The 25,525-nt window shown below is 45.1% G+C and overlaps 2 protein-coding genes across 6 annotated transcripts; both read right to left on the bottom strand.

Moving 5' to 3' along the window:
- Positions 1-168: 168 nt before the first annotated feature.
- Fancg (FA complementation group G) lies at positions 169-6,277 on the bottom strand. 2 transcript variants are annotated; one of them, XM_076843323.1, is made up of 14 exons: positions 5,756-6,277; positions 5,458-5,548; positions 4,939-5,070; positions 4,481-4,683; positions 3,834-3,969; positions 3,541-3,671; positions 3,288-3,434; positions 3,002-3,153; positions 2,309-2,375; positions 1,835-2,124; positions 1,640-1,686; positions 1,287-1,442; positions 714-837; positions 169-569 (listed from the first exon to the last, which is right to left on the bottom strand). In XM_076843323.1, exons 1-14 carry the CDS (start codon positions 5,924-5,926, stop codon positions 461-463), a joined length of 1,956 nt encoding a protein of 651 aa, XP_076699438.1. In that variant the 5' UTR covers positions 5,927-6,277; the 3' UTR covers positions 169-460. The 2 variants fall into 2 exon arrangements, 1 of the variants encoding a protein (XP_076699438.1); XR_013090255.1 differs by having other exon boundaries at positions 480-569; positions 714-805.
- A 2,623-nt stretch (positions 6,278-8,900) lies between these two features.
- Positions 8,901-22,679, bottom strand: Pigo (phosphatidylinositol glycan anchor biosynthesis class O). 4 transcript variants are annotated; one of them, XM_076845858.1, is made up of 12 exons: positions 22,611-22,646; positions 22,254-22,310; positions 21,402-21,916; positions 20,624-20,767; positions 20,308-20,431; positions 19,838-19,997; positions 18,588-18,767; positions 16,807-18,334; positions 15,819-16,025; positions 15,381-15,598; positions 14,582-14,652; positions 8,901-14,433 (listed from the first exon to the last, which is right to left on the bottom strand). In XM_076845858.1, exons 3-12 carry the CDS (start codon positions 21,910-21,912, stop codon positions 14,304-14,306), a joined length of 3,273 nt encoding a protein of 1,090 aa, XP_076701973.1. In that variant the 5' UTR covers positions 21,913-21,916; positions 22,254-22,310; positions 22,611-22,646; the 3' UTR covers positions 8,901-14,303. The 4 variants fall into 4 exon arrangements, with proteins under 4 accessions (XP_076701973.1, XP_076701975.1, XP_076701974.1 ...); XM_076845860.1 differs by having other exon boundaries at positions 21,402-21,913; XM_076845859.1 differs by lacking the exon at positions 22,254-22,310 and having other exon boundaries at positions 21,402-21,913; positions 22,611-22,679.
- Between the last annotated feature and the right edge of the window lie 2,846 nt (positions 22,680-25,525).

Here is a 25,525-nt window from a genome sequence, read left to right as displayed (position 1 = left end):
CCCCGACACACACACACACACACACACACACACACACACACACGAACAAATAAAAGGGGGGGAGCACAGGCAGTCAATATTGGGAGAGGGTTCTTTTGACAACCAGCACTCAACTAAGCACCCAAAAGCTTTCCCATCCAAGTATATGTACTAGGCAGACAAGATATATATACATATATATATATATATGCATTTTTACTCAACACAAGAAAAGGGGAAACAGGAAAAACAGATGCTATAAGCAAAGTCAATGACTTGTTGGTAGCAGGGAATACTTCCTCCAGAAGGAAGGAGTATCCCAAACCACACAGGACTGTCACCAACTTCACCAGTACAAGAGTTACATAGGATCAGCTCCAGTCACATCACCCAAGGAGGGTAAAGCAAGGGGAGGCGGGGAGGCCCTCCTCACAGAGATGATTCACTGGGCCCTCAGCTCAGGCTCTTGGAAACATAGCAGCTACAGGTCGTGAGGCTCCTGCAGAGATGTCTGAAACTCTTCAAGGAAGGTTTCACAGTCAGGGGAATGGATCCAGCTCAAATAGATTTCTAAGTACAGGGGGAGAGACCTGGAGAGCAAGAAGAGTGATGCATAAGAATGAAAGATCAAAGGTTAGGCAACTTTCCCTCCCTTTCAGTCCTTCATCACCCCCAATACTCCCAAGGACTCCACAACTCCAACTGTCCTTCAGTCCCAAGTCAGCAACCCTCACCAGATAGCTTCCTTCTGTGGCAGTTGAGTTTGGGCCTGCAGCCTCCAACAGAAAGCAGCGGCCTCATCCTTCCTATCCAGCCTCCTTAGAGTCTGAAGCAGATGAAAGGAAGCATCTCTATTACCTGTAGCCCACCCCAGAGTAGAAAGATTTAGAATTTGATATAGGCTTAGGCATCATTTTATAAAAGAAGAAACTGAGAACTAGAGAGACTGTCTTGTTTACACTCACGTATGAAACCAAGAGTAGATCACTCACAACCATTCCTCTTCCAGGATTTGTCACCTGCCCAGTAAAAAGGGCTCAGCTGGCCGCATTCCCACATAGCCCACACCAATAGTCTTGGTCTTTGTGTCTTAAGGACACAGGAAACCAGGGAACTCTTGGGAGCCTTGTATATATACTATGTTTATATGTGCACACTTAGATATATCCTAGTTTTAAACAGCATAATCTCACTCAGCCCTCCTGTCGCAGAAAACCACTCTTACACAAATGCCCAAGTACCTCCTCTGTGGACCTCTCTGTCCCTGAACATCCATGCATAACTGATGTTATGTATAGCATACATACCTGGGCACATCTGCACACTGAGGAGGAAGTCCTGTAGGGCTTTGGTATCTTGGCCATTGGCTGCCCATTCCAGTCCACGACTGATCAGGGCAGCTGCCCGAAGCTGTTGCAGTGCCATATCTGACCTACACCCCTGCTCACAGTTGGAAGCTGCCCCTGAGGACCATACCCAAAATCAATAAGTGTCTTCCCAACCACATATCACCAAAACCCCAAGTTCCCCTCTCTCTCTTCTTTTGTTTGGAGCCCCTTTCTTAAGTCTTCTAGTCTGGTGGGCTGGGATACACGGAAAGGAAACCCATTTTCACCTCCACCCCTTCCAGGAGATAAGGAAAACTGAAATTCTAAATCACCTTGTTCTTTGTCCTCAGGTATGGCCCGGAAGAGCAACTCAAGGCACCTGATATGGAACATGGAGCAGGAGCGAAGAAGAATCAAACTCAGAAATTCAGGTGAGTGGGTAAGAACAGAATTCACCAACCCAGATCCCAATCAGAAAATCTTTCTCCCACACTTCCCCAGGACCCTAGGTGGCTTACTGGGCTCACCGGCTAAATTCACTAATTGCCTCTTTTGGGGCCCTCAGTTGTACCCAGGCCCGGCCCTGAAGCAGGTAAACAGCAGAGACCCAGAGTGGGCAGAATGGCAGTTCCTTGGTTCCTTTTCTTGCATCTTCCCATGGCTGGAGCATCTTGGGAAGCAGAGAAGATGTGCGGGTAAGCAGCTCCTCACATACAGTCAAAGCATCTTGGGCTCGACCTGCCTGGATCAGTGCTGCTGCCGCCTCCAAGAACACCTCAGGCATACAAGGTCCTGGGGGGCTGGTTGGTGGGCCGAACTAGAGTGGGAGAAGGATGCGTGTCTTGAAGAGATCTCTTCACCAGGGTCTGGTACTATAAAGACCATATAGAGCCTGGTCTTCCATAATGGACAGACAGAATAGTAGAGGGAAAAGCAGAACAATCATTCTGCTCTACTCCAAAGGAACTCTCAACCCTCCCATTTCATTATGGAGAACCTACCCGTGGATCTGAGCCATCCAGCAACAGGGCCAGCAGGTCCAAGTAATGCTCTGCAGCATCTTCTGCCCTGGAAAGTCATAACACATGAACACTACCTTATGCCCTGGCAGGGTCCTCCAAGGGCTTCAGGGAAAACGTTCTCTCCTTGCTAATGAAGGGATGCTTGTAGGCCTTGAGGAATAAGAGAGAAGGTGAGGTCTAGGCCTACAACCCTGGCTCTGCATGGATCTACCTCAGTTACAGAATAGATTGGGGAGATTTCAGTGTTTCAAAGATAGAAGTTATTGTCTGGATGAAAAGCCCTCAGTTCAGGTCCAGCAGTAAGGCAGGACACTGAAGAGTAGAGACCTATGTCCTACCATTGCCTCATTCATCACCCAACTCACAGGAACAAAAAACAGAGTAATGGCTGGGCACAGTCGTGCACAACCTATAATCCTAGTGGCTCAGGAAGCTGAGGCAGGAGGACCACAAGTTCAAAGCCAGCCTCAGCAACTTAGCGAGGTCCTAAGCAACTCAGTGAGACCCTGTCTCTAAATAAAAATACCAAAAAGAGGTAGGGATGTGGAGCAGTAGTTAAGTGCACCTGGGTTCAATGCTCAGTACCAAAACAAAACAAAAAACCCTAGAGTCATACCCTGGGGAAGGCATGAAGTGGGAAGAGGAGCTCAGCTGAGCAAAAGGGAACCTCACCTCCCCATCTGTAGGCATCGGCTTGCTAACAGGTGCTTGGCTTGGCTCTGTGTGCCACAGTAAAGGGGAGAGGCTGGGTCAGGTCGTGGGAGTAGCAATTCTACCTCAATGAGAAGCTGTGGAACTTCAGAGCTATGGGTGGCACTCAAGGCCTAAATAGGAAAGAAGAAAGTATATCTATAATCTTTGGGAGTCATACTTCCTTATACTTGTATCTTGTCTAGTTACTCCAACACCAGCACCTCAGCCATTCTCCACCCCATATATTCATCTGACAGTTACTTACCTCAACCAGCAGCTCCAGACTCTCCAGCTCTGCAGCTGTATCCCCCAATTGCCGATATAATCTGGAAGCCTCCAGAAGTGGAAGACCCCAGGCTGATCCCCCTTTCAGGGCTGCAATCAAGTACAGCAAAGCTCTCTGTGGATTTCCCTAGAGGGGTAAAAGGACATAGGCCTCAGCTATCATCAAAAAGAAAATGCTGTTTATAATGCCCAAGGTTTCCCCCATTTCTCCCACCCCTCAGGGCTATCTTTACCATCTTACGAAGACAGGATCCTAATGCTGTATACACCTGAACCAAGAGAGGTCGTGGACACAGACCTGAGGCTGCTTCATGCAGGCTGCTCAATGCCCTTGGTAGGCTCCCTGAAATCAGCTCCTGGAGGCCTGAGGGCAATTAGGGTGTGAGATTAGAGAGGCCCATAAAGTAGAAAATGTGATGGGAAAGTGAGCCCAGAAAAACTCCATGGAACTGAATGGGATATGACAGGGAGAGTATAAGCCCAGAGGATACCTTAAGGGAAAGGATGAGTCAGGTTGCTAGCTGACCTTGACGGTAGGCAAATGCTGTCAAAAGGATATCCCTTAAACCCCGGGCATTCTGCAGGGTCAATGGGGCATCTGATTCCTCAGCTGGAGGGTTCCAAGTTTTTAGAAGTAGCAGCAGATCCTTAGAGGCCCCATTCTGGAGAGAAAAGGACCAAGTCTCTAAGTCTAAAACCACTCTCACTTCTCCAGTCTTGGGCTCCTTGAGTTAAAGACTCCTCCTGATTCCTGCTCCCCCAATTCTAAGAGAAAAATATCTGAGAAAGAAGGATAAAGGAAAGAATAATAATTTAGGGCAGTAGTGATCTTTTCTAGTATGCCTTCTCATTCAGGATATGCCAATGAGGTCACAGGGCCAGTTTAGTAACCATGTTTGGGTTACTACTGAGAAGACTGAGATTATGAGTTAGTTTCAGCAAGATCATGCACAAAAGCCCTAACCGTAACCAAATTCATTAAGCTGTTTTTTAAAAATGCCCCAAAGATAATCCCCCACAATGGGACAACCAGAGCAAGGTTACCCAAAGTCCCTCAGAAAACTCAGGTTTTCAGACTACAAATGTAGAAGGCTTTCCAGTAATCATGGACCTGCAGCAGTGGAGAAGGAAGGAGGGATGACACCCTCATCTTCAGATCACTTCCCCCATTACCTGGTTGCCATTCAGAGTCTGCAACAGCAAGGCCAGGTCTTCAAGATGGTCAATGCTCAGCCAAAGGGCAGCCTGCAGGCCAGCCAGGTGGTGCAGGGCACACAGTAACTCGGGCAGAAGGGAGGAAGCACGGAGGACAGACTCCCACAACTTCCTGATCCCTTGTTCTGGCCTGGGCCCCAACTGCTCCTGGGTCTCTAGCACTATAGAGTACACATACACAAAGCAAAGGTGAGACCACATACTCCATCTCCCCACACTCTCTGTCTTTCCTCTTCTGCAAAAGCCCAAGGATTAAAATAATAACACCCCAACCTGGTCTGAGGAGCCCATAGAGAATTACAGAAGGGCACCTCTCTCCATGAAGATGATGTCTTTTGTTGTTTCTCCCAACCTCTTAGACAGACTTAAATCCAGACTAAAGCTGGCAGGGGAATAGAAGGCAAACTGACCCTCACCTCTTTCTAGGCCCCGTTGTATATCCTGGGCCTGGTCTTCAGTGAAACCCTGGGCTAGGCTCACCTTCAGGATAATGAAGTTACAGGTGACAGTCAGCTCCAAGGGGAGAACAGGGACAGCTGCAGGAAGTCCTGAAGCAATAGATGGTGATCTTAGGCTCTCTCACTCACACACTCTCGTTCTCTCACATGAAAATTTTCCCAAATAAGATCCCAATCCAGAGATCATCCCACTCCAAATAAAACAGCTTCAATGAAGAACATGTCCTCTGGTCAGACAGTCCGGAAAGAGCAAATCATCTGGGAAACCACTTCTTTCCATGCTACCATTGTGTATGCATGCTTCCGAGCCCATACACAGGCAGGCACAGAAGAGAAACTCCATGTACAAAGACAATTCCACTCCAGCCCATTCTGTATATTCCCTGTCCCCTAAGTAATCACCTCAATCCCAGAAATACAGAAGATTCTTGGCTGTGGAGAAGGCAAACTGACCATCCTGGAAAAGACTCTGCTTACCATGAAGAATGTGGAGGAGCTCCCTGAGTCCCTCCAGTGTGTCTTGAGCCAACTTGTGTCGCCTCAGAGACACACCAGAGTCCTGAGCCACCTGCCAAAAGTGGGAGGGAACATTACTGAGAATGAGTCTTTTTTTCGCTCCCCTTTCAACAGTAAAGAGGGGTGCATTCTCCAGGTATTTTTTGCTCTTCGAGGGAAGTCAAGCTGTGCTCCTTCCCAAAGGCTGGGGTAAATTCACTGCAAACGCGCTTTCTGGGATCCTGGTGCAGCAAAGCGAGGGTCCCAGTAACCACGTTACCTTGGCCTGTCGAACGAGCCGGTCGTTCTTTTCCTTCCACAGGTCCAGGCAGCTGGCGCGAGCCTCTGGGGAACCCAGGAAAGACTGGTGGGCCATGGTCGAGGAGGGTGAACCCCTACACCTGCGGAGGGTTTCTGATGGGTGAGGGTAACCCCGCCGTAGCCCCCACATAGTCGAGAGGGGCTTGCTCACTTCCGCACCCTTTCGTGCTCCCTTCGAGATCCCTACAAAGGCTGTCCACCCTTTCCAGCACAAATCCGGAGCTCACGCGTCGCGCGGCTCCCACCCTCGCCTCTGTTGGCCCGCCCAGCAAAACTCTCTGCTGTGATTGGTCCTCTTCAAGAGTTGTTTCCGCGGGAAACTTGGGTAAGAAAAGTGTCCCGACCGACCAGAACAGTCAGAAACGGTGTGGCATGTCTGAGCTGGGAAGTCGCGTGGCAGGCCCTTCCGCCTGCTAGGCCCTCGCGGGGCCCACTGCCTTCACAAACGGTGGCAGGAAGCGTTCTCAGAACTAGTCTGTAACTCAGCCTTTCCACGCAGCCACACCCCCAGGCCTGCCCGGATTTCCCCTCTCCGGCGTGTTGGCCCGCGCAGTGTATGCTGGGGTACGTAGTACGAGGAGGAAAGCCCCGCCCTCCGTAATAGTCCCATAACTGGGCAAAAAAGAATGAAATTCAACCCTCCATGTGTAAAATCAACTCAAAATGGGTCACAAATACAAGAACCAAAAATCCAAAACCTTATGAAAGAAAACAAGATAATCCGTTTGTGGTCTTGAATTTGACAACTCAAATATATATTTTTAAATATTTATTTTTTAAGGGCTGGGGATATGGCTCAAGCGGTAGCGCGCTCGCCTGGCATGCGTGCGGCCCGGTTGGATCCTCAGCACCACATACAAAGATGTTGTGTCCGCCGAAAATTAAAAAATAAAATATCAAAATTCTCCCTCAAAAAAAAATATTTAACTTTTAGTTGTAGTTGGACACAATACTTTCATTTTATTTACTTATTTTTATGAGGTGCTGAGGACAGAACCCAGGGCTAGACGAGCACTCTACCGCTGAGCCACAACCCCAACCCCCCAAATATATTCTTAAATACCATATACGTATTCTTAAGTACATTACAAGCATGAACATTCTTAAGTACACTTAAGTACTTAAGTATATTCTTAAGAACAAAAGCATGACCAACCACAACAAAAAAAATGACTTCACTAAAATAAAAACCTTAGTCAGTGCAGCAGCACAGGCCTCAAATCCCAGCTCTTCTGGAGGCTGAGACAGGAGAACCCAAGTTCAAGGCCAGTGAGGCCCTGCCTCAAAAAATAAAAAGGGATGGGGATGGAGCTCAGAGGTAGAGTGGCCCTGGGTTCAATCCGCAGTACGAGAAAGAAAGGGAGCCAGGGAAGGCAAGGGAATTTGGGTAGATAATGGAAATATTCTAAAACTAAATTGTTGCACATGGTAATAATTTTTTATATATGACATCAAAATCTCAAGCAAAAAAAGAATAGGATTTGGATTTCTTTCAAATTTAAAAATGTTTGTGCCTCAAAGGATATTAAGAAAATGAAGGCAGGTGCAGTCACACACACTTGTAGTCCCAGCTGATCCAGAGGCTGAGGTGGAAGGATTTACTTTAGCCCAGGAATCAAGACTAGTCTGGGAATACAGTCAGACCCCATCTCAATCGACAACAATGGGCTGGAAATGTAGCTTAGTGATAGAGTGCTTGCCTGGCATATGTGAAGCTCTGGGTTCAATACTCAGCACCAAAAAAAAAAAAAGAGAAAGAAAATGAAGAGAAAACTGTTGGGTCTTCCTCCAGTTTCCAGGTTTTCCTCTCCCTAAGGCAAGTCATAAAAACCAATCTTTCTCTGCCTTTTACCAAGAAATTCTCTGACTTACCTCTTCTGAAAATAAGTCATAAGACCCATCTTATTCCAGAGGGGTCTTTTCCCATACTCTGGAGGAAGAAATACTGCACCTTGCTGGGCTTCCCCATCCAGTCTATTAGCAATAAGGCCTATGCAATAAACACCAAAAAGGTCAGGCTGGAAAGCTTCCTTATATCTGAACACATGGTGGTTCCTGGAGGTAGTATATCTAGATAGGAGGTTGGAGCTTTGCACCCTTTCCCACCGTATGTATATCTTCTTCTATATCCTTAATAGTAAACTGGTGTTATGGTTTGGATCCACAATAGCTTTTAAAGGTTCATGTGTTGAAGGTTTGGTCCCTAGTACAGCAATGTTGGGGGGAGGGGGTGGCAGACGCACACTTTGGGAAGTGATTGGATCAGGAGGGCCATAAACTCATCAATAGATTAATCTGGGCTGGGGTTGTGGCTTAGTGGTAGAATGCTTGCCTAGCATGTGTGAGGTTGATCCAATTCTCAGCACCACATATAAATAAATAAAATAAAGGCATTGTGTCCAACTACACCTAAAAATATATTTTTTTTTAAAAAAAAAAGGGTATTGTGTCCACCTACAACTAAAAAAATATTTTTAAAAAATTGGTTTTAAGGGGCTGGAAATGGAACTCAGTGGTAGACCGCTTGCCTCGCACATGTGAGGCCCTGGGTTCAATCCCCAGCACCACTTAAAAACAAATAAATAAAAATAAAGATATTGTATCCATCTACAGCTAAAAATAAATAAATAAATAAGTTAATCTACTGATATTCACAAGTGAATGGATTAATGGTAGGTAGTGAAAACTATAGGAGGGAGGACCTAATTGAAAGGAGTAGGTCACTTTGGGGACATGCCCTTGGTGGCTATCTTTTGTCCCTGCTCCTTACCCCCCTCTCTCTCTCCACTCTACTCTCTCCCCACACTCTGCTTTCAGGCCCCCATGAGGTGGGCATTGCTTCTCCACCACAATCTCTCTACATACTCAGGCCCATTAGAATGAAACAAGTTGACCATGAACTGAAACCATGACCCAAAATAAATCTTTCCTTTTTTTTCCCTCAGGTACAAAATAGGACAAAAAGTTGACACCACTGATAAACATAAGTAAATGTTTCCTTGAGTTTTGTGAGCCTCTCAAGCAAATTAATCAACCCAGGAGGGGGTTGTGGAAACCCAACCTATACTGAAAAAAATCCCAATTTTTTTCGATCAGAAGCACAGGTGAAACAGCCTGGGTCTTGCAATTTACTTTTGAAGTGGTGAGGGAAGTGGAAGAAGTATTGGGAACTGAATCTTCATTCTGAGGGAACTAATCTTATTTCCTTATAGATAGTGTCAGAACTGAATTGAAGTAGAGGCTTCTCATCTGGTGTCCACTGCAGAAGTGCTTGCTTGTTGGAAGGAAGAAATACCCATGCCTTGTGAAGTTACAAAAGTCTTCTGTGTTGGTTGTGGTTAGAAAAAAGGGGAAGTCAATATTTTGTTTTTTCCTCACTTTTACAACAACCCATAGAATGGAGAAAATATTTGCAAATCACAGAGATCTGGCAAAGAACTGGTATCTAAAATATATACAGAATGCTTACAATCCAATAGTTAAAAAAACACAAATAACCCGATTTAAAAATAGGCAAAGGATCTGAATGGATAATTCTCCAATGAGTACAAGGAAAGATGTTCAACATCACAGACCTTCAAAGAAATGCAAACCCAAAGCACAATATTATTTCACATACAGTAAAATGATTGGATCAAAAATAGATAATAACAAGTGTTGACATCACTGTGGAGAAATCACAACTCATACACATTGCTGGAAAGAATATAAAATGGTATAGCAACTTTGGAAAACAGAATGGCAGTTCTTTAAAAGATCAGAATTACCAAATGGCCCAGTATTTCTACAATATACCATTGGATATATACTCAAGAGAAATTAAAACATATGCCCAAACAAAAACATACATGAAGCCAGGGGTGGTAGCACACGCCTTTAATCTCAGAGGCTGAGGCAGGAGGATCAAGAGATCAAAACCAGCCTAGCAAAAGTAAGGCACTAAGCAACTCAATGAGACCTTGTATCTAAATAAAATATAAAATATGGCTGGGGATGTGGCTCAGTGGTTGAGTGCCCCTGAGTTCAATCCCCAGTACCAAAAAAAAAAAAAAAATACAAGGGAGCCTGGCATGTTTACAGGCACACGCCTGTAATCCCATCAGTTTAGGAGGCCAAGGCAGGAGGATCACTAGTTCAAAGTCAGCCTCAGCAATTTAGTGAAGCCCTAAGTAACTCAGTGAGACTTTTATCTCAAAATAAAAATAAAAAAGGATAGGGATGTGGCTCAGTGGTTGAGTGACCCAGGTACATAAAACAGAAAACAAAAACCTTATACATGAATGTTCATAGCAGCATTATTTACAATAACTAAAGGTAAAAATCCAAATGTTAATCAACATATGAAGAAGTAAAATGTGGTCTATCCGTGCAATGGAATTACTTGGCTATGAAAAGGAATGAAGTACCAATATATAATGCCATGTGGATGAACTTTGAAAATATTAAGCCAAATGAAAGACAGACCTCAAATGTGGTGGTGCAGGCCTATAATCCCAGCAACTCAGGAGGCTGAGGGAGAAGAGTCACAAGTTCAGTTCGAGGCCAGCCTCAGCAACTTAGCCAGCCCTAAGCAACTAAGTGAGAAGCTGTCTCAAAATAAAAAATAAAAAGAATTTAAAAAGGGTAATGGTAAAGTGTCCTCAGGTTCAATCTCCAGTACAATAACAAAAAAAAAAAAGGAGAAAGAAGCAGGAGGAGGAGCAAAGAAGCAAAGAAGTCAGACAGAAAAGGGCACATACTGAATGATCCCATTTATACAAAATATCCATAATAGGTAAATATGAAACATAAAGCAGATTCCTGAGGCCAGGGATTTGGGGAGAAGAAGGAAAGTGATTGTTTAATGGGTACAGGGTTTCTTTTTAGGGTAATGAAAATTCTAGAATTGATAGTGCTGATGATTGCACATTATGAATGTACTTTTTAAAATGGCTAAAATATGGTAGGCTTGGTAACACCGCTTGTAATCCCAGGAACTCTGGAGGCTGAGGCAGGAAGATCGGAAGTTCCAGGCCAGCCTCAGCAATTCAGCAAGGACTTAAGCAACTTAGTGAGACCCTGACTCAAAAAAATTAAAATGGCAGGGGATGTAACTCAGTGGTAAGGTGCACCTGGGTTCAATCCCCAGAAACCCCCCGCCAAACAAAAGATTAAAATGTTGGATTTTATCTGAACTTAAAAAGAAAAAGAATCGAGAAGCTGAGGCCAAGTTCAAAGCCAGCCTTAGCAACTTAGTAAGGCCCTAAGCAACTTAGTGAGACCCTGTCTCAAAATAAAAAATAAGGGTTGGGGTTGTAGCTTAGTGATAAAATGTCTGTCTAGCATGTATGAGGCACTGGGTTCGATCCTCAGCACCACATAAAAATAATATAAAGGCATTGCGTTCATCTATAACTGAAAAAGAATATTTTAAAAATAATAATAATAAAAAAGGCTAGGGATGTGCCTCCGATTCAATCCATGGTACCAAAAAAGAAGAGAAAAAAAACAACACATACTGATATATAAACCTTGGAAACATGATGAAGAGGTCAATCACAAAAGACCACAGATTATATGATCTCATTTCTTTCTTCTTCTTCTCATTTTCTTTTTGCTATACTGGAGATTGAACCCAAGGGTGCTCTACCATTGAACTACACCCCTATCCCTTTTTATTTTTTATTTTGAGACAGGGTCTTGCTCAGTCTCCCAGATTGTCCTCAAATGTGGGTTCCTCTAGCCTCAGCTTCCCAAATAGCTGGCATTAAAGGCATGTGCCATCATGTTTGGCAAGAAAGAACTTCTAGTAGTATATTTAATGGTAATCAATTTTCTAACACATCTTTCTCTGAAAGAATCTTAAAGATTTATCAGGAGAAAGTGATTAGACAGTGGTTGATAGATTAGATTATCCTTAGGCTGTAGGTAAGGAAGGCTCTGCAAAATAAATAAATAATAAAATAAAATTTGCGGGGAGGTGAAGGTACAGACAAAGGTACTAGAGTACTAAAGAACTAAAGTACTAAAGGTGCTTCCCTAGGTACTACAGATGGAAAGGGTATTTTCCTTTCTCACAAAGGAATTGTTCCACCAAACTACCTCAGAAGTTGCCACCAGGTTGGGGGAGGGTTTTCTTTTCTTTTTCCCCTCATTTCTTTTATAGGCTAGCTGGGGCCATAACCTCCATCTTGCATTATTTGTTTTTAATATTTTTTAGTTGTCAATGGACCTTTATTTTATTTATTTATATGCAGTGCTGAGAATCGAACCCAGTGCCTCACATATACTAGCGCTCTACCACTGAGCCACAACTCCAGCCCCTCTCCATCCTACATTATTAAACTTGTTTATAACCAGTGTAACCAAGGATATATCCTTTAATTGCCTCACAGAATACATACTTTTCATCTTTGCATTTGACCTCTGTACCCTAGTCTGTTAGCCATTAATACTTTGAACTCTTCCCTTAGCTACCTACCACAGCAGTGTATTTCTTCCTCACAACCAATGTTCCTTACCTTTTCTTCCTCATGCCAACTAAAGGTAAGTACTCTCCCATTTTTTAAAGATCATTTCTTCTTTTCCTTTTAAACAATAGCTTTATTTTATTTATTTACTTTTACGTGATGCTGAGGATCAAACTCAGCGCCTTGCATGTGCAAGGCAAGCACTCTACCACTGAGCCACAACCCCAGCCCCAAGATCGTCTCTTCTTTCAGCAATCCCACTTCTCATGACTTGGACATGTTCAAACCTCCAACCTTGGTCCTAACCCTTCTCTCTAGAGGTTCTTTTCAACTTTTTTAAAAAGATAAATAATCCACTTTATTTATTTTATATTTACTTTTGTGGTACTGAGGAGTGAACCCAGGGGGTATAACCACTTAGCTACATTCCCAGCCCTTTTTGAGACAGGGTCTCACTAAATTGCTGAGGCTGGCCTTGAACTTACAATCCTCATTTCCAGCATCCTCAATCACTAGGATTAAAGGCATATGTCACCACACCTACCTGGCTTCCAAACTTTTTTTTTCCCCCCAGTACTTGGGATTGAACTCAGGGGCTCTTGGCCACTGAGCCACATTCCCAGCCCTATTTTGTATTTTATTTAGGGACAGGGTCTCACTGAGTTGCTTAGTGCCTTGCTTTTGCTGGGGCTGGCTCTGAACTCACAATCCTCCTACCTCAGCCTCTTGAGCCGCTGGAATTACAGGTATTTGTGCCTGGCCAAACTCTTTTGATGGATCTCTCCAGAGGATCTCATGCCAGCACTTCAAACGTGACACCTGAGAATGAGGGTGAAATGGACAGAGGATACAGGAGACATACAAGAGAAGCACTAGGATTCCTATGGTTCTGAGGGTGTAAAAATGAATAAATTAATAAATACAATTTGGCTTCAAGTCCAGGAATAATCAATGAGACAAGGTGAAGTGTTCTATAAGATGGGCAAGAAGGCCTGTACTCTGGAGGAAGCAAGAGAATCACAAGTTTGAGGCCAGCCTCAGCAACATAGTAAGACACTGTCTAAAAATAAAAAAAGGGTTAGAGATGTAGAAAGTGGTTGAGTGCTTGTCTAGCACATGCCAGGTCCTAGGTTCAATTTCCATTATCATCTCCCAACACCCCCCAAAGTAAAAAGATGGGCAAGTGGATCTGATAAAAGAACCAAGAACAGTGGCACATGCATGTAATCTTAGCAACTGGGGAGGTTAACAAGGAGGATTGCAAATTCAAGGCCAGTCATAGCAACTCAGAGAGGGTGTCTCAAAATAAAAAATAAAAAAGGCTAGGGATGTGGCACAGTGGTAAAGCACCCCTGGGTTCAATCCCCAGTATCATAAGTAAATAAATAGGTAGCACAGGTTGGGAAACTAGGGAGGCTTCCACAAAATTGAAGAGCAAAGTGTGTTAGAGTGAAAGGACACATCAGGGAAGATGATTTGGGGCTTCAGTGAAATTCTGTGTACTCTATGATACCTGGGTTTATCTTCTCAGTCTTCTCTGCAATCAGCCAAAGTGTAAGAACTCAAAAAATGTGTTGACTGTATAGCAAAAGAAAATCATAGGTGGGATAATAGGACTGATTTAGGAAAAAATGGGGGCAGTAAATTCAGACAACTCCAACCTCTTGCAAAAGGTTCTCTGGTATAGCCAAGCATGTCTAAGATGACTGATCCAATCTGCCTGAGAGAGGAGACTGACCCTCCCTTCAACAGATGTATGACAGTAGGGACTCCCCTACATCTCAGACAAACATATTTACATTTTTTTATTCCACTTTGGAGACCCACCATAGCTAACACCCTTATCCATCAGATGCAACCAAATCAGGAGTTAGGGATCAGACTCCACTGTGATTTTGAATTCTAAAATAATGAAGTCCCAGAGCCAGCAGTGCCTGGCTGTATGGTGGAAAGAGATGTGGCTGAGCCTGTCTTGTAGTTTAGCTAGCACCTGTACAGGCCAAGTTATATTATTCTCCAGTTCTCTCTGTAGTCAGATATAAGCATTCATAGCCTAGGCTACCTCTGCTGAGCCAGAACTAGTTTTCTGAACCAGGAGCTCACAGCACCATCCACTCGCATCACCAATGCTATGCCCAGGAGAAGTCCCACGCTGCTCACGATGAAGCCTATGGCCTCAAAAATGAACCTGCAAAGAAAGGTGGAGTGCCTCAGGAGCAAAGAATAGGTTTAGTGCTTTTTCCCTACAGAGGCAAAACCTTGTTCATCCTGGATGTTCTTAATTTGCTCTAAATTTCTCCCACCCACCATCTTCCCTTTTAAGTAAATCCACTCACTTGGGGGCAAACACCTTCCAGACCATGAGATGCCTGCGGAGGATGGAGGCAGCCAAGGTACAAGCCAGAATCTAAGGAGAGAGAGGAGAGTCCCAGTTACTTGGGAAAGGGAGGAAGAAGCAAGGCAAAAGGAAAACTGCTATAGGCCACTGTGAAAAAATGAAAGAAAAAGGAAAGCAGCATGTGTTTCTAGGGGGGAAAAAAAAAACCTTGGGACATGAGCTAAGAAACCTAATTCTTGCCCTGGCCCAACTACTAACTCAGTGACTTTGGGAAAGTCACCATCCATCTTTGATGCTAACAATTAGGTTTTGATTCCCAGGGTAGAGAAAGATGTCAGTACATCTTCTGCATCCAGAGAGAAGGAGGAGGCTCCATGATCATAGTTTAAGAATCCTAGCCATTACTTAAGTCTTTCCAGTATGTCCATAATTCCCAAATGCAACTAGCAAGGTGCAGATCTAGGTTGTAGAGCATATGATCCAGGACTAGATAAAGAAACACAGGTTTAAGTCTCAAAATTGTCATTTGAGGTCACCAGGCTTAGGCAACCTCTTCATTTATCTATACTTCAGTTGAGACATTCCCAAGGTTTTTCTGTTTGTTTTTGAGACAGAGTCTCATTATGTTGTCCAAGCTAGACTCAAAGTTGGGATCCTTCTGCCTCTCCCTCCTGAGTAGCTGGGATTATATGCATGAACCACTGTACCCTGCTTTTCCAGGATTTTTTAAAGTATGAAAGAATGTGAAACACACACATGAGAAAAGATTACTAGCTCCCTGATTTCTCTATACGTACCTGAACACCAAGGACAAAGAGGTACTTGAGGCCCAGCTGCAGAAGTGCTGCATTGAAGTGGTGAGGTGCATCCCGGAGCCTCATCTCCATCAGTGGCTCCTCCACCTCCTCCTCAGGCCTGACTCTGGCCTCAGCTTCACTCCCTGGGAGTTGCCGCCTCTTCCTTGGCCCTTGACTCTCACATAGGAAAGGCCACAACAGAAGTAGTGGGCAACCTACTGCCTCAAGGAAAGGGCAGGGCTGACATCAATGGAAGACATTGAGATTGGTCCACCCTAGTCCCCAACCACCCTAGTTGGCTCAGACCCCAATTAGCCTAGGCCAAGGGATGCCAAGGATCTAACAAAACCACATCTTCTTTCTAAATTCAGGATTTTCCTTTTTTTCCACAAAGCCAGAGAAAACAATGAAAGTAAGGGAGAGGAAGCAAGCAGGTACCTGAAAAGAGGAGGTGGGAGGCAAAGGTGTTGGCTCCTACTAGCAAAGCAGGCAGCCAAGTAGAGGAGCCATGACCTTCTGGGAATCCCACAAAAGCTGCATGCCAATGGATGGCTGGAAAGACAGGCTGGTGGCCTGTAGAGTAGAAGGTCTGTGTGGCCATGAGGGCCCATGCTGACACTGCCTGCCATGGCACAGTAAAAGGACCTGGAGGAAAAAGTATACCTCTTTATGATTACATCTCATCCCCTAATCCATAGCCTACCACCCCACCATCATATACAGCAGCTAATTCAGTGGTAATTTTCATACACATATGCCCACCACCCCAACCTCTCTATAAGACAACACTCTCATTATTCTTTTCTTTGGCACTGGAGATTGAACCCAGAGGTACTCCATCACTGAGCTATATCCCCATTTATTTTTTTTTTTTTTTTTAATTTTGAGATAGGATCTCACTAAGTTGCCAAGGCTTGCCTCAAACTTGCAATCTTCCTGCTTCAGCATTTTGAGTCACTGGGATTACAGGAGTGAGTCACCATGCCTGGACACTCTCATTATTCTAATTCCCTCTGTTGCACAAACTCCAGGCATCCTAATCTGAATCCCACTGTGCTCAATCTATTTCTTTGTCTCACATATACACAGCTCACTATCATAATGTATTCATAATTTGCCACTTCTATCACTGGAGAATAAGGAAATGTGTTCATAAGGATGCAGCATTTCCATGAGTCCTGGAGGACTCCTTACCTATCACTCCTCCTACCCCCACCTCCAGGAACTCATTAAAGCCAATAGGAGGAATCAGCTTGGCTACAGCAGGTAAGAGAAAGGACATTAGTAAGACTTTCCCGATTGTGTGAGGCATGAGACCCTATGTCAAGGTGAGGAATATAAGGAACAACACCTCCTTGAAAACAAGAGGGGCTGGACTCGTATCATTACTATCCTTAGATGAATCAGGGCTGAGATATATATTTACCAGGGGTGGTGATGGGTATCCCAGCAGCAAGCAGATGCAGGAGAAGGAAGCTCTGCAGAAACAGAAGCAGGAACACAAGGCTGATGCGCTCTGCATGCAATAGCAGAAGTGGAAAGGCCAAAAAGGTGAGAGCCGTGACCATAGCAGCTGAGTAGATGCTCCCCAACTGATAGGCAGCCACAGTCAAGGGACCCTGAGATTTGGTCCTCTCTAGCCGGCCCCGGAACTCCTCCTGCATGTGTCGGTAAATTTGAGGGACCACATAATCCAAGTCAGCTTGAGAAGTAGGGGGCCCCGAGAAGGGAGTGAGGACAATCCTGGTCCTTGGGGCACTTGCCCCAGCCTTTACCAGCACTGTCACAGGCCTCCAGAGAAGCAGCATGAGTCCTGAAGCAGCCAGCGCCACCACTGCCCGAGGAAGCACAACTGATGCCCCAGCAACCAGGGCTCGGAGACGCGGGGGTGCTTCATCGGCCCCCGATGCCAATGCCCAGTAGGCAGCAGTGCCCAGTGCCATTACAGGCAGCCCCCAGCGCACAAAGAGCACAGGGGGCTCAGGGCTCTTGAGATTACCATAGCGGCCAAGCCATAGTCGCACAGCAACTAATAGGGTCACCAGTGCCCCAACACAAGCTCCGTACCACAAATTTTTGGCTCGACCTCCCACCATGGATGCCAGAGGACTCAGCCAGGGAGAGGAGTGGCAAGCAGGTGTCTCTTCAGGGCAGCGATGAAAAAGCCCAGCTAGCCTTGTACATAAAAGCAACCCAACTCCAAGCTTCAGGGCATATGCACCACTGTGCCGTGGGGGGCCTGTTGGGGAAGAAGAGCCAAGGCGGGGTATTGTGAGCAGTTTAGGTGGCAGCAGCTGACCCTCCCAGTGAAGCTGGGCAACCAGGAGCAAAATGAGTGAGCCCAAAAGGAAGGGGGTAGCCCTGGCCTCAGCTACAACAAAACTATCAGAGAAGAAGGCAGCCAAGCGAATGAGCAGGAGTAAAAAGACAGGCCCAGGGATGGGAAGCAGAGTTGTTATGGGCCTCTTAGACCCCCAGCCAGCCCAAGCTTTCCAGAGAAAAGGGAGAAGTGAGCTTGTTGCAGCCATGGTCCCTAGAACCACTGGATCCAGCTTCAGCCCAGTAGTTGACAGGAGTCCTGCATATAGTATGGCTCCACCCAGGCCCCAGGCCCCAGGTATAAGCAGCAGAGGGCGAAAGTGGAAGCTTGGGGATGTTGCCCACTGGGATGCGAGCAGACAGAGAAAGCAGGCAGCAGCCAAGAGAGCAGCACCCCCTGCCATGCGGACCAGAGAGAAACGGGCCCAAGACTCAATGCATATAGCCCGAGCTCCCCGCAGGAACTGCTGCAGCTCAGCAATCACAGTCTGCAATGCAGCCTCAGCCCCTTGGGAGTTCTGAAGAAGCCACTGGTAGTCAGCAGAGGCCTTGGAGAAGAGATTCTGTAGCTGATGAAGCTCCTTAACTTGGAGGTCCTGAGTAGCAGCTGAGTAGGTGTGAAGAAATCGGGATACCTAACAGAAAAGGTCAGAGACCAAGGGGAACAGGTCAGAAATATAATTTGGGGCAGAGGCAAGGATAAGTATTACAAAAGGGGGCATTTGGAATCAGGGACCCAAACTCTGTTTAGCATAGAAGGAAGGAATAATGGGAAGAGGACATGGCTATAAAGGTGGGAAGACTAAACAAAGGACAATGTAGTAGTCATTATGCTTCTCTTATGCCCACCCTAATTTTATCACTCAGAAGCCCAGCCCTCTTACCCACCTGCTGGGCATTAAGATGGAGAGCTGAGGCTTGGGCTAGAGCAGAGAGGTGGGGCTGGGAGTCCTTGCCCGCTGAGAACAGCTCAGCTATCACCTCCCCAATGTTTCCAAATGGTATGGGCAGGCCTAGTAGCAGGGCCAGTGTGGGCACAAGGCTGACTTGAGGAATCACTTCTGGCTCCTAGAGGAAATGGACAGGGGTTAATGAGTTCATCAGAAAGCTGAGGTAAGGGGCTGGGCTGGGGCTCAGCAGTAAAGTGCTTGCCTTGCACGTGTGAAGCACTGGGTTTGATCCTCAGCACCACATAAAAATAAATAAACAAAATAAAGGTATGTGTCCATCTACAACTCCCCCCCCACAACATATATATGTGTGTGTGTGTGTGTGTGTGTGTGTGTGTGTGTATATATATATATATATATATATATATATATATATATATATATTTAAAGAAAGCTGAGTGTTTGGGATGAAGGAAATAAGTGGAGCCATGGGTTGGTGATCCCAGGATCATGGATTTGGGAGCCTAAAATAAAGTGACCTGTAAGAGTACTAAGATCAGAGCTGGGGTTGTGGCTCAGCGGTAGCGAGCTCGCCTAACATATGTGAGGCCCTGGGTTTCATTCTCAGCACCACATAAAAATAAGCAAACAAAATAAAGGTATTGTGTCCAACTACAACTAAAAAATAAATGTAAAAAAATTAGTTAAAAAAAAATACTGTGATCATAGGGCTGGGCACGGTGGCACACGCCTATAATCCCAGCAGCTCAGGAGCATGAGGCAGGAGGATAGTGAGTTAAAAGCCAGCCAGCCTCAACAAAAAAGAAGCGAGGTGCTGCAACTCAGTGAGAACCTGTCTCTAAAAAAAATACAAAATAGGGCTGGGGGTGTGGTTCATTGGTCAAGTGCTGCAGAGTTCAATCCCCAGTATTAAATAAAAAATAAATAAAAAGAATACTGTGATCATGCCGGGCATGGTGGCGCATACCTGTAATCCCCATGGCTCAGAAGGCTGAGGCAGGAGGATCACGAGTTCAACACCAGCCTCAGCAACTTAGCAAGGCCTTAAGCAACTCAGTGAGACCCTGTTTCTAAATAAAATACAAAAAGGGCTGAGGAATATGGCTCAGTGGTTGAGTACCCCTGGGTTCAATTCTCAGTACCAAAATAAATAAATAAATAAAAATACTGTGATTATGGTAAGGAATGAATACTGGTAAACTAGAAAAGGCACAGTCCAAGCCTCACCTCTGGTGGGGTGCTGGGAAACAGGGCTGTGGGGCTGTATAGAAAGAGTGCAGCTGAGACTTCCAGCTCACTGTCCCCTCCATGGTCTCCATTCATGGTCATCCCGTGGTCCCCAGCCACCACCAGCAGTGTGTCATTCTCCAAACGGTCCACAAGTCCCCTGTGAACCAAGAAATGTGTCAGGGGATAGAGATGGATCAAGATCTTTCTCAAGGACCCATTCACCCCAAGCTATGACTTTCATAAGTAGGATCTAAACCTTTGGCAAAGAGACACCTCTTCAATCTATTATCCAAATCCACCCATTGAGTTATTCAAGATGAATGAGATCCCTAACTTTAGAAAAAGACCTGGAAAATACAGAGATCAGCCAGGAAAGAGGCTCCCAATAAGGACTTTTTCTCCTGGAACCGTACATTCTAAGCTTCTCAGGCACAAACCCACTCCCCCAGTCATTACCCCACACTCACTGGATCACCTGGTCCATCTGGCTAAGTTTCTTGGCCATTTCAGGGTGGTGAGGGCCATGCTTGTGGCCACAATGATCCACACCCAGGAAGTGAGCAATCAGCACGTCCCATTCACCACTGTCCACTGTGAAGGGGAGAACACTGAGCACAGGGTACCAAGGCCCACTCCTCAACCCCAGCAAGGCTTTAACACTCCTCTATGTCTGGGAACAAACACCCAGGCCATTTTACCCATGGGAGGTTCAGAATCTGTAGACTAAAACAGCTGTCCCCAGTACCCAGTCTTAGGGACTAAGTGTTCTGGCCCATTGCTCACTGGTGGGATACAGGTGTTCCAGGATGCCATTGTCCACTGTGTGTAGGTCTCTGACATTGAAGGAAGAGAAGAAGAAAGCTTTTGAAAAAGCTCCAGGGAAAAGATCTTTCCAGGTATCATCTCCCATGAAGACTACACGCCTTCCTGCAGGGACATGTGGAGGGGAGGGTGGTCAGAAGCTGAGTAGGAGTCAGGGCAGGGGAGAAACAGAAGAGGAGACCTTTTAAGACCCATTAGAAATCCCAACCATGTATCTTAAGGCACAGCTATTCTATCCAGCAACCCTTATGTTTCAGGGCCCAAAATTCCCATCAGGAAATTTTCCCTGATGACCATACTTCACCTAGACTTCTCACTCCCATTCCTCCAAAATGATTTGCTAATTGTCAGCACCTGAGTATCTCTGCTGACCTGTTTTTCCTGGGTGTATTCTGCTTTTTCCAAGTCAGTGAGTGAACAGGGACTGGATCTGCCTATACTCTTCTTCACACTTGTGAGTCAAGATTCATCTTCTCTTCATTTCTCCCTTGCCCCTTTACTGAGAGTTCCCCAAGATCAAAATCAACATTCCACATAGATTTAAACTTTCACCAAAGACAAAGTCCTTTGTCCCCCAAACTGAGCTTTCTACACACAAGGTCCCAATGTCATTCTCCCCCTTCCTAGACCCCTATGCCACAATCAAGTGGGCAGCTGGGCACCCAAAATTCTGGCTCCAGAACTTCTAAATAAGATATCTGCCCAAGTATTCTTGGTTTCCAAAGGAGCCCATACTGACCTGCATTGGTGAATTGTTTAATAAGATTGTCTTCCATTATGGCATGACTGGCAAAGTTATTGCCAGCATCAATAAAAGTAGGTAATGAGCCGGTGGTGAGGGCCTTGAGGCGCTGCATGGTGGTCGTAGGAGGATCAACCTGAGATCGGTAGAGCCGGGCATGGTGGGGCTGAATCTCCAGGATCCTTTGCAAGGAGCGTAGTTTGCCCAGGAAGGGCAGTGAGACAGGAGGCTCCCCAGGCACTTGTGAGTACTGGGGCTGGGCAAAGTCAAATCGCAGGGCATCTATCAGCACCAACACAACCCGGGAGAACCGGGAAGCCATCCAGCAGGCCCCAGGCTTCCCTTGGTTTCCCCACGGCAGGAACCCAGGACCTGGGGGCTCTTGGCAGCTGCTATGGTTAGTGAGCTCCAAACGGGTGAGAAGGAAGCCACTGGTGAAGAGGGCAATGCCAGCATAGAAGAGGAAGCAGACCCAGGCCAGGAAGAACAACACGGAGATCTTCTGCATCCTGCTAGAGACAGGAAAGGGAATTCATTATTGTGGGGTGAGGTAGGGATATACTGGTCTCTCGATACAATGCCCAGCTAGAACCCCTTACTCTTAGAAGCAGTCCTGGACACAAACAGCCACATAAACAACCTATTACAATGTTCCCCTCCACGAGTTATGCCAGTATTTCTGAGGAGAGGTCCCTAAGCTATGAGCAGCAACCTGGAGCCTCTGTTAAAAATACTATTTCCAGAGTCCACCCTATATCTACTCAGGATCTTTGCTGGTACCTCATAAGAATTTGCATACAACCAGGAAATCCTAATGTTGAAATATCAGAGTCCACGAGTAGAACTTACTCCCAGTGGCGGTCCACACTTGACCCAGGGGAACCGGGGCTCACGCGATGGCGCCGCCTGGCGGGGACGGAGGGAACGAGGAGAAGTCACACTCCGCTTCCCGGCAGTCTAGATAGCCAAGAGGACCCAAAGCAAGACCTCTTCTGCGTAGCAGGGCAGAGGCACCGGTCTAAATCCCATTGGGCCTCGCCGGGACCCAGACGTCCACGCGGCTCTGCCTCCTCTGATCGCTACCCGGCCTCCCCCTGGGCACTCTGGCCCTGGTATTGGACAGCCGTGACAGCGAGCTGGGACAGAAGTGGGGGCTCCCTTACTTTGGGTTGACGGCATTGAGGTTTTGGGGAGACCCTGACTCACCTGCATCAGCGCCCGGAAGTACAGCTGCAGCGTCTGTAGCCCGCACAGAGGTGCACGCGTCAGACAGAGCGGCCCACGGAGAGCCTCATCGCCACCTGCCGGCGCCTGGGTGAAAGTTCGGCAAGAATGGTAGGGCTTTCAAGAGTTTGTCAGACTTAGTAATTGAGAATGGGGCAAGCAAGGGACTAAGCTAGAAGAGTTCAGGGAGCCACTGTCCATTCTTCGTTATGACTAAGAGCTTGGCTACTGGAATAAAACTTATCTAACTCTAATTCTACAACTCATTGTGATTACTGTGCATTAGCTATGTAAAATACGAATAAATTTTACATTTTTCCCTTTTTTTTAGTTGACTCCAACTGATAGGTTTCATCATTCCTGCTCTCAAAGTCTCTTACTGAATCTTACAATAAATTAATAAAAAAGCAAATAATCCAGTTTAAAAACGAGCAAAAGATCTGAATAGATATTCCTCTAAAAGATAACACATGGAAAGATAGTTGCTTAACATCATTAACCTTGGGCTGGGGATGTAATTCAATGTTAGAGCACTTGCCTAGAATGCAGGAGGCCCTGGGTTCAATCCCTAGTTTAAAAAAAAAAAAAAAAAAAAAAAAAAAAAAAAAAAAACATTGACTATCAAGAAAATACTGGAGGGCTGGGGTTGTAGCTCAGTAGTAGAGCACTTGCCATGGACACATGCGGACCTGGGTTTAATCCTCAGCACCAAATAAAAATAAACAAAAATAAAGCTATTGTGTCCATCAACAACTAAAAAATATTTTCAAAAAATACTGGAGATATCACTTCAAATCCACCAGGATGGATATAGTCAAAAGGCCAAGGCTAAGGGTGTAGCTAAAGGATAGAGCACTTGGGGCTGGAGATGTGGCTCAAGCGGTAGCGCTCTCGCCTGGCATGCGTGCGGCCCGGGTTCGATCCTCAGCATCACATACAAACAAAGATGTTGTGTCCGCCAAATACTAAAAAATAAATATTAAAATTCTCTCTTCCTTTCTCTCTTTAAAAAAAAAAAAAAAGGATAGAGCACTTGCTTAGCACACAATACCCAAGCTTCAATACCCAGCCCACATGCCCCCACACACAACTGTAAGTATTGGCAAAGATGTGGAGAAATTCATATTCATACTTGGCTGGTGGGATTGTAAAATGGTGCAGCACCTTTGGAAAACAGATCATCAGTTCCTCAAAAGGCTAAACAGTTATCATATGACCCAGCGATTTCATTCCTGGGTGTATATATATATCCAAGAGAAATGAAACATGTCTAAACAAAAAACTTGTACATATATGTTCATAATAGCATTATCCATAATTGCTAAAAGGTAGAAACCCAAATGTCCATTACTGATAAATAAACAAAACATGGTGTACTCACACAATAGAATACTGTGTGTGCGTGTGGAAGGTGAAGAAAATGTTCTAAAATTGTTGCACAAGTATGAATATACTAACATTTTTTTTAAAAAAAATGTACATTTTAAGTGGGAAATGATATTTGAATTAAATCTTAATGAAACTAATAAAACAAAACAAACACCAGGTATGGAGGTGCAGGCCTGCAATCCCAGGTAGACAGGGTGAATACTCAGGAGGATCACAAGTTCAAGGCCATAAACAACTTAGACCCTGTCTCAAAATAAAAAATAAAAAAAGGACTGGGATGTTACTCAGTAGTTAAGCGCCCCTAGGTTCAATCCCTTGTACTAAAAAACAAAACAAAACCTTTCTTTTTTTTTTTTTTTAATGTTTAACTCTTGATATGCAACTCAGCAATTCTTTTTTTTTTTTTTTTTTTTTTTGAGAGAGAGAGAGAGCAAGCACGAGAGATTTTTTTTAATATTTATTTTTTAGTTTTCGGCGGACACAACATCTTTGTTTTTGTATGTGGTGCTGAGGATCGAACCCGGGCTGCACGCATGCCAGGCGAGCGCACTACTGCTTGAGCCACATCCCCAGCCCATTCTTTTTTTTTTTTTTTTAATTTAACCTTTATTTATTTTTTATGTGGTGCTGAGGATCAAACCCAGGGCCTCACCCATGCTAGGCAAGTCTCTATCACTGAGGCACAACCCCAGTCCATGGTTTCTCATGTGCATAATAAAGCCCTACATGACCTTACAAGTCTACACACTAACCTCCTTGCCACTTTGCTTTTTTTTTTTCCTTTGGCAGTGCTGGAAATCAAACCCAAGGATCAAATATCTTGCACATGCTAGGCAAGTGCTCTACCATACCATATCCTCAGCCTTCCTTTGCTCTCATGGTTGTAAGCCAGGCATGCTCTTAGAATCTTTGCATTTGCAATCGCCTTTGTCAGCTTCACTCCAGATGCCCAGATGGCTGTTTCCCTTCCCTCCTTTATATCTAAGTTCAAATATAGCATTAGATGAGGTTTCCTGGAATCCTTTACTTAATATTACAGCCCCTCCGACACAGCACTTACGGCTTTCTATCAATGTCTGTTTGTCTTCCCTATCTGACCTCACATTCTGTGAAATCAAAGGCAGTTGTTTTTATAACTCACATCTAACACTGAGCTTGGCACATGTAGACTTCATTAAATGTTTTTGAATAAATGAATCACAACTGCCCTCAGTCCTTGAAGACCTTTGAAGCACTTAGCAGTACTACCCTGCCAGAGTAATTTTCCTGTGTAAAATCCCTAAACACCTGCCTCAAAATACATAACCCTACATGTAGCAGAAGGGAGATTAACTCCTCAGCTGGCAGTAGGCATGTGATTTAATCCTTCCATACTATCCTAGTTTCTTTTTCTATTTTTTGCAGTACTGGGGATTGAATCCAAGGGCACTTTGCCACTGAGCTAAATCCCTAGTCCTTTTTATTCTTAATTTTGAGATAATGTCTAAATTGCCTAGTCTGGCCTTGAA

The sequence above is a fragment of the Callospermophilus lateralis genome, chromosome 2 (genome assembly GCF_048772815.1).
Source record: "Callospermophilus lateralis isolate mCalLat2 chromosome 2, mCalLat2.hap1, whole genome shotgun sequence".
NCBI lineage: Eukaryota > Metazoa > Chordata > Mammalia > Rodentia > Sciuridae > Callospermophilus > Callospermophilus lateralis.
This window is presented reverse-complemented; position numbering and strand designations above follow the sequence as displayed.

Bases quoted from the DNA above. Each gene is read 5' to 3' on its own strand.
- Fancg (XM_076843323.1), bottom strand. From the start codon at position 5,926: ATGTGGGGGCTACGGCGGGGTTACCCTCACCCATCAGAAACCCTCCGC. The intron at 5,549-5,755 runs GTAACGTGGTTA...CACTTTTGGCAG, and splicing joins GGCTCGTTCGACAGGCCAAG to GTGGCTCAGGACTCTGGTGT. The intron at 1,443-1,639 runs GTGATTTAGAAT...TATGGTCCTCAG, and splicing joins ACCTGAGGACAAAGAACAAG to GGGCAGCTTCCAACTGTGAG.
- Pigo (XM_076845859.1), bottom strand. From the start codon at position 21,912: ATGCAGAAGATCTCCGTGTTGTTCTTCCTGGCCTGGGTCTGCTTCCTC. The intron at 18,335-18,587 runs GTGGGTAAGAGG...CTTTTCTGTTAG, and splicing joins TCCATCTTAATGCCCAGCAG to GTATCCCGATTTCTTCACAC. The intron at 15,599-15,818 runs GTACCTGCTTGC...TCCTTGAGGCAG, and splicing joins CTCCCACCTCCTCTTTTCAG to TAGGTTGCCCACTACTTCTG.